Below are 13567 nucleotides of genomic sequence, written 5' to 3'. Positions count from 1 at the left end.
CATTTTTAACCTCTCAAAAATGCATTTATCTTTATCCCCCATGTCAACTTGGTTGAGACACCACATTGAAATCGTTTTAAAAAGCACCATTAGTTCTTTCCAATGTAAACAGTTCTTTTACAATCATTCATAACACAACAGTAGATCATTTATACTTCTTTCTTTCCTATAAACACTAAAGTAGTACATATGAATTGATTTTCGTCAATGAAAACATATTAAGTAATGAACATGTAATTTCCTTTAGCTTTATTTTATAAAGTTAAAATTAATTTTATTTAACTCGTTATTATAGTAAAATCTTTCTACACTTGGTGGTGCAACATAAAATTATTTTGGCTTCTAGGAGTTAAATATAAATGTATTATAATTCATTGTGTTACATAATAAAAAAACTTGGCTAGCTAGAGACGATAATTAGTTGCCAATTGCTATAGTATATATCCCTATTTTATTATGAATCTGCTACACGTGAACCATATTAAGATGCACAGTTGCTGAAAATGAACCAATCGTTTATTAAATAGCTACTGATGTATATGCTTAATTGCTTATAACTTATTATTAATCTCACCAACTGCATAATACCACTTTCATAATTGCAATACTTGTGAAATCGATCAACTCCGAAATTTAAACGAAAAATTTGATATCTCTAACATACGAAAATGTTTTTTTTTAAAAAAAATTATTATTATTATTATTAGTAACAAACCATTAATTCCATGACAACTTAGACAAGCTTTTGTACCGGCACCAAAAAAGAGTAGTGCGGTGTACAAAGTATCTCACGTTCACGCAGGGTCTATGGAAGGGCCGCACTCCAAATGTGTGACGTGGATAGTCTATCCTAATGCAAACATTAGTGTCTACTTCTGCGGCTCGAACCCCTGACCTATAAGTCACACAGTTATGTACCAGCACCATTAAGACATAAAATAAACTTCACAAGTACACCTAATAGCCAATTGTACAAAACATAAAGCTCAAATATGCCTCAACATTTTATTTGTATCTTCTAATTAATCAAACATTTCCAGAATCAATCTTTGCTAACATCACCATTTTTCTTAGTACCATTACTCTCTGACTTCTCATTCTTGTTTACACCATCAGTATCCTTGGCTTCTTCAGCATCAGCTGCTAATTCTTTCTTTTTCTCCTCTTTCTCTTCCTTCTCCTTCTTAGCCTTAGCTCTCTCTTCTTCTTCTTCTTCCTTGGCCTTCAATTTTGCTTCCTCCTTTGCAATTTCAAGAGCATTAATCAATCTCTTCAAGCAAGTGTCTGCATTTTCCTTTGAAGACTTAGGCATCAAATTCTCAGCAATATCCGCAGGAGTCATATTAGTTTCCCCCATCAAACGACGAATCTCAGGAAAATGATCATGGGATTCGATGTCTAGATAATTACGTGCAAGCACCTTGAACGACTCAAAGCAACAGTAAGATAACACAATATGTTTATCCATTCTACCCCTCCGAATTAGAGCAGGATCAAGCTTTTCCACATAGTTAGTAGTGAAAACAATAAGCCTTTCACCACCAATAGCTGACCATAAACCATCAATGAAGTTCAAAAGCCCAGATAAAGTTACCTCACTTTTCTCTTTCGCCTCTCCTTTTTTCATCTTTTCCACAATGGCATCTTTCTCATCTTTTTCTTTATCTTCCTCGTCTTTCTTCTTCTTCTTCTCCTCCCTTTGACCGGTAAGGTCAAGGGAACAATCAATGTCTTCTATTACAATAATAGACTTACTTGTAGTGTCTATCAATAACCTTCTTAACTCGGTATTGTCCTTAACCGCTGTCAGTTCAAGATCATAGATATCATATTCCAAGAAATTAGCCATAGCCGCAATCATGCTGGACTTACCTGTTGGGATCGAAAATAACGTGGCATCATACGGAAGCTAATAAAGCAAACAGTAAATCAGATGACAAAGAGAATTATACTAAAATGACATAATATACTATAATATAGTTAGGCCAATTGACCTACATCAATCTACTATAAAAGAAAAAGAAAAAAACTTTGAGAGAGAATAAAAGAAACTCTCTAAAAGACTACATTGTAGATATTGTTATTCTTGTGAGAAGAAGCAGAGATCCTCAATTTATAGATGAGCAAGACTTTTTCGCCAAGAAAAGAATAAAGCATATGAAAGAAATTTATTCCTTTTATAAGTCTTTTTTCATTCTTTCAAGAAAGAAATTTCTAATAGATTAAAGATTCAGAACAAAATCCTAATATTACCTGTCCCCGGAGGACCATAAAGAAGATAACCACGCTTCCACGCCTTGCCAATCTTGGCATAATAATCTTTTGATTTGCTAAATGTTTGGAGATCATCCATAATCTCTTGTTTCTTGTTTGGATCCATAGCCAAAGTATCAAAAGTTGATGGATGCTCAAACACTACTTGGCTCCATATCCTCCAACCCCTATATCTATAACCACCTGACTCCCCCTTATTGTTTGTGTACAACTTCCTCTGCCTTTCTCTAACAGCAATCGCCTTCCCTTCGTCCAACACATATTTCAAGTATGAATTTGTGATAAGCTCGCGATTCTTTCTGTGAAATTTGAGCTTGAAATACCTCTTGTCATCCTCCTTCCACAAAGAAATTGTCTGTTTGTTGGCTAGTTGTTGGCTCGAAATCCACCAAACTTTCTCGCCTTTATATTCATCGGTTATCTCCTCGTGATCATCCATTGTTAGGACAAGAGATTGACCATCTTTCACTACGTTGGCTTTGAGACGCTTAGCTTGTGTGCAGGAGTTCTTACTCAGGTATCTTTCGATTGCAACATAAGCTTTGCTCCGCTCGAACCAGCCATCAGTATCATACTCATGAAAAATAATGTGCATATAAGGGTAGAAATAGCTCACTATTTTATCGGTATACCTCCTAATATGACCACGAAGTTCGTGAGGAAAATAGTTCTGGTACATAGTCCAAGTGAACATGATTGCTGCAATGGTTGGACCCAACTGAGTCCAAACATCTTGCATCATCATTATCTTAATTAATTTCTCTCCTTTTTTCACTTAGAAATAATATATAACAACACTTGATCAAGTGTATGTGAATGTTTGTTCACTAAATGATGGTCTCTTATATAGTATATATGAAACACCAGCGTTGTTGTATCTTCCTGGCTCACCAAGTTTGAATAATAGTCCTCCTCGTGATATTTTTTGAATGGACACCATATTTAAGAAATAGAGAAAGACTTTTAAAATTTAGTGTCTAAAACAAGTAGTAAATAATACTTGTATAACTACAAAGCATTTCATTACATATAAATAAAATGAGAAGATTAAAATTAAATTATCTTATTTTTCTTTGGACAAACTAAAAAGGAAAATACATTATATTAAAAGGGAGAGAAAAAAATTTCTTTTTAAGTTTGGGTGAGGTGACCATATATATATATATATGCAAAGAAACTCACGGGGGCTTAACAATATTTGTGGTCTAAAGCCAAAGTTTAATTGGAGGCCTTCAACTTAAACAAAAACTTTTAATTTTTATTTGAAGTCTATTTTTTAGTTTTTTGAGATGCAAAGTTGTTAATAATTTTTTTTATAATCGATTTCTTCTAATAATACTCTCTCGAATGATAATATAGCTAATCTTTTTAATCTTTCTTGAGACATTGTTGATCTTAGGTAAGATTTTATTACCTTTCGGTGAGGCAGCTGTTACATAAACAGTTAATATTATTCTATAAGCAATATAAGCATTTGAGGAAGAATCAAGTTTTATTATCTAATTGAATATAAATCAATTAGAGTATTATCTTCAACTTGACTCGATTTTTAACCACAAAATTTAATCTTTCTTGAGACATTGTTGATCCGCTAACCATCCGAAACTCAACCGAGCCCCTCGGGACCCCGTCCTAACATACCAACAAGTTCCATAACATAACACAGACCTACTCCAAGCCTCAAATCATATCAAACAACATCAAAACGACGAATCGCACCTCAAATCAAAATCTATGAACTTTGAACTTTCAATTTCTATATTTTGTGCCGAAACACATCAAATCAATCCGGAATGACTTCAAAGTTCGCACACAAGTCATAAATGACATAACGGAGCTATTCAAATTTCCAAAATCAGATTTTGATCATGATATCAAAAAGTCAACCCCCGGTCAAACTTCCCAAAAATAATTTCCGGATACGCTCTTAAGTCCAAAATCACCATGCGAAACTATTGGAATTATCAGAATTCAAATCCGAGGTCTTTTACACATAAGTCCACATCCGGTCAACTTTTCTAACTTAAATTTTCAATTATGAGACTAAGTGTCTCATTTCAATCCAAATTCCTCCCGGACTCGAACCAACTAATCCGGTAAGTCTTACAACGACTGTGAAGCATAAATTAAACAGTAAATGGGGGAACATGCATGTAATACTCGAAACGATCGGACGAGTCGTTACAATAGTACTCAATATTTTCTGCTAAATAGTAATTTAAATTTCCATACAAAAAGAATATATAAGCCTACTATTTCTAAAAATGGAGCACTCAAATTTGGGAGCTTCCATCACGTTGAACCGCCCCAGAAGAAACTGCTGAGTAAATGCCAAGGTGGGACTAGTGTTTTACCAGTCAATCTTGAAATACTATAGTAGTACAAAGTTTCTTGTCCTGATCAGGAGACTTATTCATTTATAGTCAAGTTCCTTGAGAAAATTAAATTAAGATTAAGACCCAGAGCTGGATCCACTTATATACGAATGCATATGAACATTTTGTCTTTTTCCAAGGGGATCATATATCATCTTAATTAAGATGTCATTGTGCTTACGTTTGGTAGATTGAACAATGATCATATTGCTAATAAAATAGTAGTTTTTATTTTAACTATCTGGTATTCGATGTTCCAAATGCACAATATTGAAAAGACCAAAGAGGGGTCACAAAAGTTAGATAATTAACGTACCATAAAGTTCAATCTTTTATAAGAAAAATCAAATTATGATGGATGTCTACTCTTCTTTCATGATTTTCTCAAATGCTTAATGATATATTCAATGACATATTTCTATACTTAATGACATATTCAATGACATATTTTTCTTCACTTTTCATGTCTATATAAAGGCCTTGTAATAGATAGGAAAATACATTAATTGAAGAAGAAATAAGAATCCATCTTCCTCTCTTTCTCTCTATATCTCTTAGCTTGTTTTTTCTTGTTCTATATTGTTACTTTGAGTAACATTTATAATACATTATCGGCACGAATTAGCTTCTACTCAAGTCCGATCCGGCATACACTAGCTACCACCACTCTGTTTTCTGGTATGTTTCTTTTAAAGTTGTTATATCATTGTTATTACGTCTAGAGAATTTTCTTTTTCCCAAGGTTGATTGCTAATCTGCACATATACCAGTTAATTTAGATTGTAAGATCATTATAAAATTGTTATTAAGATATTATAAGAAAATATAGAATACGTATATTAAATCATTTCGTAACAAGACTTTGCCATAATTACAGCTGAGCGTTTACCTCTATTTTTGTTTATTTTTCTCTTAATTCAATTAAGAATTTGTCGCAGAAATTTTTGGTTAATTTTATTGATTAAAACATTTGGTGAATTCTGTTTATATAAATATGAATACCATATTACATGACTTTTTTTTTCTTGTTTCATAATTACAAAAATTGCTTCTAATTTATCTATTTTTTTTAATGATAGTTTTTATTATGTCGAATTTATCAAAGCTTAAATTTGTGGCACTTGACATCTCCGAAAAGAATTATTTATTATGGGTCCTTGATGTTGAAATTCACCTTGCTGCAAATGTCTTGAAAATACTATTATACAAGGAAATGAAATATCAGGCCAGGATAAAGCAAAGGCTATGATTTTCCTTCGTCATCTTCTCGATGAAGGGTTAAAGACCGAATACTTAACCCTAAAGGATCCATTTGAATTATGGAGCAGGTTGAAGGACCGATATGACCATCTTAAAGCAACGATATTGCCAAGAACTCGATATGAATGGATTCACTTATGGTTACAAGATTTTAAAATCGTAAGTGAGTATAATTCTGTTGTATTCAGGATAACTTCCCAACCTAAGTTATGTGAAAAAATTATGAATGACGAGGATTTACTGAAAAAGACTCTTTCTAGTTTTCATGCATCAAATATGGTATTGCAGCAATAATACGGTGAAAAAGGTTTAAAGAAATTTTCTGAATTAATCTCATGCCTCCTAGTGGCTGAGCAACATAATACCCTTTTAATGAAAAATCATGAAACTCATCCCACTGGATCTGTACCATTTTTCGATGTGAATATGGTAGTAGCTACTCAAAAGTCTGAAAGAAGATAAAATCATTATCGTGGTCGTGGCCATGGCCATAGTCATGGACGTGGACAAGGACATGGAAGGGGACAAAATAATTACCGTCATCATGGCAAAAATAAACAAGAGAACAATAAGGATCCTCAAAATAATCCTTTGAAATGCAGAGTTAATATTTGCCACGGGTGTGGTATGAAAGGTCATTGGGCACGTGTTTGTCGTACACCTGACCATTTTTTGTCAAACTTTAGCAAGCATCTTATAAAAGAAATGATAACAATGTGTAGGCACACTTGACTTTTCAAAATGATGATGATAAAGCAGGCCCCTCAAACAATTATGATGATGCTGAGGCAAATCTTGCATATAAAGATGATGATTTTGGAGGCCTTGCAAATATTACTCATTTAGAAGCTGAAAAATTCTGTGAGAATATTGACTAAGGAATTGATTATCTTACTGGGGAATAAAGCTTTAAGAAAAGTTATTATTTTCATATTATGTCTTTATGTAGTTTGTTCTTCTTAAGTGTACTTTCCTAAAGCATCATATATGCTAGTTTCTATATTCCTCGTGTAATTTCTAATGTTTCTTTTATTTATAGTATTTTGTATTTCTTATGATGTACTTTTTTGTTTATTTATGAAGAATATGAAAATTTCCCAGTCTTTAGTTAGATCCAAGATCAATAAAAATGGTATATATCTTTTGGATAGTGCTACAACACACAATTTTAAGAGATACATGATATTTCTCTTATTTGGTGATGAAAGAAGCAAATGTTAATACAATATCTGGTAGTACATGGTTTATTGAAGGCTCGGGAAGAGCAAATTTATTACTACCAGGAGAAACAAATTTGGTTATTAATGAAGCATTATATTGTCGTAAGTCTCAAAGAAACTTACTAAGTTTCAAAGATATTCGCCAAAATGGATGTCACATTGAGACTACAAATAATGAAAAAATTGAATATCTTTATATTACTACAATAAAGTCGGGTAAGAAATATGTGCTTGGAATGTTACCTGCTCTTTCCTCCGGCTTATATTACACAAGTATTAGCAGGATTGAAACGCATGCCATAGTAAATAAAAAGTTTACTAATAAAGATAATTTTATTATTTGGCATGACCAGTTGGGTTATCCTAGTTCTACTATGATGCGTAAAATAATTGAGAATTTACATAGACATTCAATGAAGAATCAAAAGATTCTTCAATTTAAGAAATTCTCTTGTGTTGTATGTTCTCAAGGCAAATTAATTATTAGACCATCAACTATTAAAGTTAGGATGGAATCCCCTACATTTTTGGAACATATACATGGTGATATATATGGGCTCATTTACCCTACATGTGGACCATTTAGATATTATATGGTTTTGGTAGATACATCTACAAGATGGTCACATATGTGCTTATTATCAACTCGGAATATGGCATTTGCGAGATTGTTGGCTCAAATAATAAATCTAAGAGCACAATTTCCAGATTATATAATTAAGACAATTCGTCTTGATAATGCTGGTGAGTTTATATCTCAGGCCTTTACTGATTATTGTATATCAGCATGGATAACAATTGAGCATCTGCTTGCTCATGTTCATACACAAAATGGTCTAGCAGAATCACTAATCAAACGCCTCCAATTAATTATTAGACCAATGCTTATGAGAACAAAACTCCCCATTTCAGTTGGGGTCATGCTATTTTGCATGCAACATCACTTGTACGGATAAGGCCCACAAGTAATTATCATAAAGTCTCCCCATTGCAATTGTCTTTTGGTCAGGAGCCAAATATTTCCCATCTTAGAATCTTTGTGTCACGACCCAATTTCTCCTCCGTATGACGTCGTGACGACACCTAGTCTCTACTACTAGGTAAGCCTAACATTTGTAGAATAATGAAATGAAAACATAAATTTATACATCTTATATAGAGTTCTATAATATATATATATATATACTTTCTATTTTTTTAAAATTTTTATTGAAGTTAGAGAAAAAAATGGTAATAAAAATATTTAAGGCAATTCCTTGTAAATTATATTATAGAATTATGAACTATATTTTTTAATTCAAATTTAAAGACAAAAATATTATAAAGAGATATTCAAAGCAATGCGTTAGTATAATTAATATATATATAAAAGCTATATTCGATATTAAATATTGAATATTAAAATTTAGGATGTTAAATCAATTAAATATTATGTACATAAATGTATATATATATCAATTAAGTATTAAATATTATTTATTTAAAATCTATTTATATAAAGGTTGACAAAAATCGACCGACAAATGTCGGTAATATTATTAAATTTATATTTTAATTATTTTAAAATTATTTTTCCGACTGAACTCGGTCGGAAATATTTAATTATAACTTATTCTGATTGATAAATTAAATACATATAATTTTTGTTATATTAAAAACCAATTGCCTTGGGCGGGAAGCATAATTTTAAATATTCCAACCGAAATCAGTCAGAAATTTTGAAAATATTTAATAAAAAATTATTTGTGTAGATTATATACAAGTATGACCAGGTCTTGGCCAAATATTGACTAAGTTCCGATCGAAATCGGTCAGAATTTTTATTTTTTTGCCGTGGAACCACTATTTTCGTTGTGAGAAATATTTTCTTTGACTTTTGCGACCAATTTACTTAATTTCAGACCGATTTCGGTCGCATTTTTTTCGACCGACTTCGGTCGGTATTCTTTGGACGAATTTTGCCAGTTTTCTAGTAGTGAAACTTTTAATTTTTATTTGAAGTCTATTTTTAGTTTTTTGAGATGCAAAGTTGTTAAAAATATTTTTATAATCGATTTCTTCTAATAATACTCTCTCTAATGATAATATAGCTAATCTTTTTAATCTTTCTTGAGACATTATTGATTTTAGGCAAGATTTTATTACCTTTCGGTGAGGCAACTGTTAATATTATTTTATAAGCAATATAAGCATTTGAGGAAGAATTAAGTTTTTTTATCTGATTGAATATAAATCAATTAGAGTATTATCTTCAACTTGACTCGATTTTTAACCACCAAATAGAAAACCAAAAATATTTTCATACGTTCAAATCTATATTAAAGTGAAAATTGGCTTGATCTACTATGTATAAGAACTAATCAACTCTAAAAGATTTTTCAAAAGACTTTGTGGTTTAATTTTATTATAAATATTTACATCAAATTGTTTTTTTATATATATTACGAATTTATTATAAATAGTTGTCTCGACCCAAAATCTCACCCATCGTGATGGCGCCTATCTCATTACTAGGCAAGCCGACAATCTCAATAAACCACATATCTTTTAAGTTTGAAAACATAATATCTAAATTACAATACATAATCCCACAAATACTGATATGAACACTCCCCAAAACTTGGTGTCACTGAGTACATGAGCATCTAATATGAATACAAGTCTGGAGAAAAATATACGGTCAATAATAGTCTAAGAGCAAAATACAGTAAACAAGGAGATAGAGAAGGAGAGACAAGGTCTGCGAAACACGGCAGCTACCTCTGAATATTCGGAAAATCAAATGCACGAAAGAATCAACACCCGCTATGTCCAGAAGTACCCGGATCTGCACACGAAGTGCAGGGTGTAGTATGAGTACAACCAACTCAGCAAGTAACAATAATAACTAAGGAATTGAAGATAGTGACGAGCTACACAGTTATAGTTCACTTTCAGTAATTCCAACAAAGAATAGACATGTTTTCAAATCCAGCAGTTTAAGTCAAATCAATTTTATACAGTTCAAGTTCATGTAATCCAGATATAAAATCTTTCAGAGAATTTCACAACAATGACAGATAGTAACTAAGTGTAACAACAAATGAAAAGCAAGTACAGCCTTACTGAGCAACAGTCACTCCACTCGTCACAACAACTCAACCACTCGGCTCTCAGCCCTCAGCACTCACACTCAATGGGTACCCACGCTCATTGGGGGTGTACAGACTCCGGAGGGGCTTCTACAGGCCAAGCGCTATAATCTGTACGGACAACTCACGTGCTGCACGGACAACTCATGTGTCATAATATAAATATCTGAATCTGCACGGACAACTCACGTGCTATAGTATAATATAAGGATCTGCACGGACAACTCACATGCTGCACAGACAACTCACGTGCTATAGTATAATATAAGAATTCACACGGACAACTCACGTGCTATAGTATAATATCTCACAATTAGGTCCTCGGCCTCACTCAGTCATAAAGCTCTCCAGTCTCTCGGGCACTCAACAATCATGAAATCAGCCCAAACAATAATGATATAATGCATCAATAATGAACAATAGAGATTGAGATAAGATAATCAAGTAAACTGTGACTGAGTACAAAATAACAATTAAGCAGATAGTTCAATATGTACACGACCTCTGTGGGTTCCAACAATACCAACATATAACCTAAACATGGTTTCTAACATGACTTACAGTCAAATTTCCATAACACATAGAAAGCTCATAGCTAACAACATGTTATTCAACTTTACAGTTTCACGGGACGAACCAAGTCACAATTCCCTCGGTGCACGCCCACACACCCGTCACCTAGCATGTGCGTCACTTCTAAAATAATCACATGATAAACAATCTGGGGTTTCATATCCTCAGGACCAGATTTAAAACTATTACTTACCTCAAACAAGACGAATCCAATGTCGAGCAAGCTAAACAATGCTCCAGAAATTCCATTCTGCACGTATCAACTTCTGAACGGCTCGACTCTAGTTACAATTAATTTGATTCAATCAATACCAATTATTGTAATTAATTCCATAAGGAAATACTAATTTTTCCAATAAAAATCCGAAATTAAGTCAAAGTAGCTCGTGGGGCCCACATCTCGAAATCCGACGAAACTCATAAAATCCGACAACCCATCCAATTACAAGTTCAACCATATAAATTTCACTCAAATTCGATTCTGAATCGGTGTTCAACTCTCAAAATTTCATTTTTATGAAATTGTAGAAATTTCCTCCGAATTCTCTTGAAAAATCAATAATCTAACATTGAAAACGAAGATTAATTCCTGGAATATAATCACAAGGAAGTCAAGAACACTTACCCCAAGTTGTGTGGAAAAATCCTCTCCGAAATCGTGCTCCAAAATCCGAAAATGGTGAAAAATCACGAACCCTCGAACTTAAAAGTTCTGTCCAGTCAATCCGCACCTGCGAACAAGAGGTCGCATTTGCGACGTTTGCATCTGCGGAAAAAATCTCGCTTCTGCGAGAACAGCTTGGCCAGTCATGATCGCTTCTGCGATGCCTAGGACCGCACCTGCGGTCGCGCTTCTGCGCTCAATGGTTCGCACCTGCGGACTTGCCTCTCCCTCAACTCCGCATCTGCGGAGCCTCGCTCGCACCTGCGGGCCGCAGATGCGGTTAACTCCTTCGCACTTGCGCCCTGCCCAGGCTAGCCCAGCTCCACTTCTGCGTAAAACTAGCAGCATCTGTGGCACCGCACCTGCGGCCAATTCCTCGCAAGTGCGATCACACCAGAAGACAGAAATTTTCCAGTTTTCTTTTAAATCCGAATTTGATCCGTTAACTATCCGAAACTCACCCGAACCCCTCGGGACCCCGTCCTAACATACTAACAAGTTCCATAACATAACACAGACCTACACGAGGCCTCAAATCATATCAAACAACATCAAAACGACGAATCACACCTCAAATCAAAATCTATGAACTTTGAACTTTCAATTTCTATATCTTGTGCTGAAACACATCAAATCAATCCGGAATGACTTCAAATTTTGCACATAAGTCATAATGACATGACGAAACTATTCAAATTTCAAGAATCAGATTTCGATCCTGATATCAAAAAGTCAACCCCCCGGTCAAACTTAACAAAAATTTAATTTTCGGCATTTCAAGCCTAATTCCACTACGGACCTCCAAAAAAAAATTTCGAAGTCCAAATTCAACATACGAAGCTATTGGAATCATCAAAATTCAAATCCGAGGTCTTTTACACATAAGTCCATATCCGGTCAACTTTTCTAACTTAAATTTTCAATTATGAGACTAAGTGTCTCATTTCAATCCAAATTCCTCCCGGATTCGAACCAACTAACCGGGTACGTCTTACAACGATTGTGAAGCATAAATTAAGCAGTAAATGGGAGAACGGGGCTGTAATAATTGAAGCGTCCGATCGGATCGTTACAATAGTACTCAATATTTTCTGCTAAATAGTAATTTAAATTTCCATACAAAAAGAATATATAAGCCTACTATTTCTAAAAATGGAGCCCTCAAATTTGGGAGCTTCCATCACGTTGAACCGCCCCAGAAGAAACTGCTGAGTAAATGCCACGGTGGGACTAGTGTTTTACCGGTCAATCTTGAAATACTATAGTAGTACAAAGTTTCTTGTCCTGATCAGGAGACTTATTCATTTATAGTCAAGTTCCTTGAGAAAATTAAATTAAGATTAAGACCCAGAGCTGGATCCACTTATATACGAATGCATATGAACATTTTGTCTTTTTCCAAGGGGATCATATATCATCTTAATTAAGATGTCATTGTGCTTACGTTTGGTAGATTGAACAATGATCATATTGCTAATAAAATAGTAGTTTTTATTTTAACTATCTGGTATTCGATGTTCCAAATGCACAATATTGAAAAGACCAAAGAGGGGTCACAAAAGTTAGATAATTAACGTACCATAAAGTTCAATCTTTTATAGAAAAAATCAAATTATGATGGATGCCTACTCTTCTTTCATGATTTTCTCAAATATTTAATGATATATTCAATGACATATTTCTATACTTAATGACATATTCAATGACATATTTTTCTTCACTTTTCATGTCTATATAAAGGCCTTGTAATAGATATGAAAATACATTAATTGAAGAAGAAATAAGAATTCATCTTCCTCTCTTTCTCTCTATATCTCTTAGCTTGTTTTTTCTTGTTCTATATTGTTACTTTGAGTAACATTTATAATACATTATCGGCACGAATTAGCTTCTACTCAAGTCCGATCCGGCACGAATTAACATTTATAATACATTTATAATACTTTGAGTACCATAAAGTTCAATCTTCATTATTGTCTTTGTTTATTACATAAGACGACACTTTGTTTAGGCGAAGGTGCCCCCACCCACCCCATAAAAGTTATTCATGTTCTCATGCTAATAGGTGTG

At 33.5% G+C, this 13567-nt stretch overlaps 1 protein-coding gene across 1 annotated transcript; it reads right to left on the bottom strand.

Annotated features, from left to right (window-relative positions):
* Nucleotides 1-982: 982 nt before the first annotated feature.
* On the bottom strand, nucleotides 983-3098 carry LOC107795899 (AAA-ATPase At3g28580-like). The gene is made up of 2 exons (XM_016618606.2): nucleotides 2254-3098; nucleotides 983-1872 (listed from the first exon to the last, which is right to left on the bottom strand). Exons 1-2 carry the CDS (start codon nucleotides 3017-3019, stop codon nucleotides 1043-1045), a joined length of 1596 nt encoding a protein of 531 aa, XP_016474092.2. The 5' UTR covers nucleotides 3020-3098; the 3' UTR covers nucleotides 983-1042.
* Nucleotides 3099-13567: the final 10469 nt, after the last annotated feature.

The sequence above is a fragment of the Nicotiana tabacum genome, chromosome 24 (genome assembly GCF_000715075.1).
Source record: "Nicotiana tabacum cultivar K326 chromosome 24, ASM71507v2, whole genome shotgun sequence".
NCBI classification, from domain to species: Eukaryota; Viridiplantae; Streptophyta; class Magnoliopsida; order Solanales; family Solanaceae; genus Nicotiana; species Nicotiana tabacum.
The sequence above is the reverse complement of the archived record's forward strand: the minus strand, read 5'-3'. Positions and strand labels throughout refer to the sequence as shown.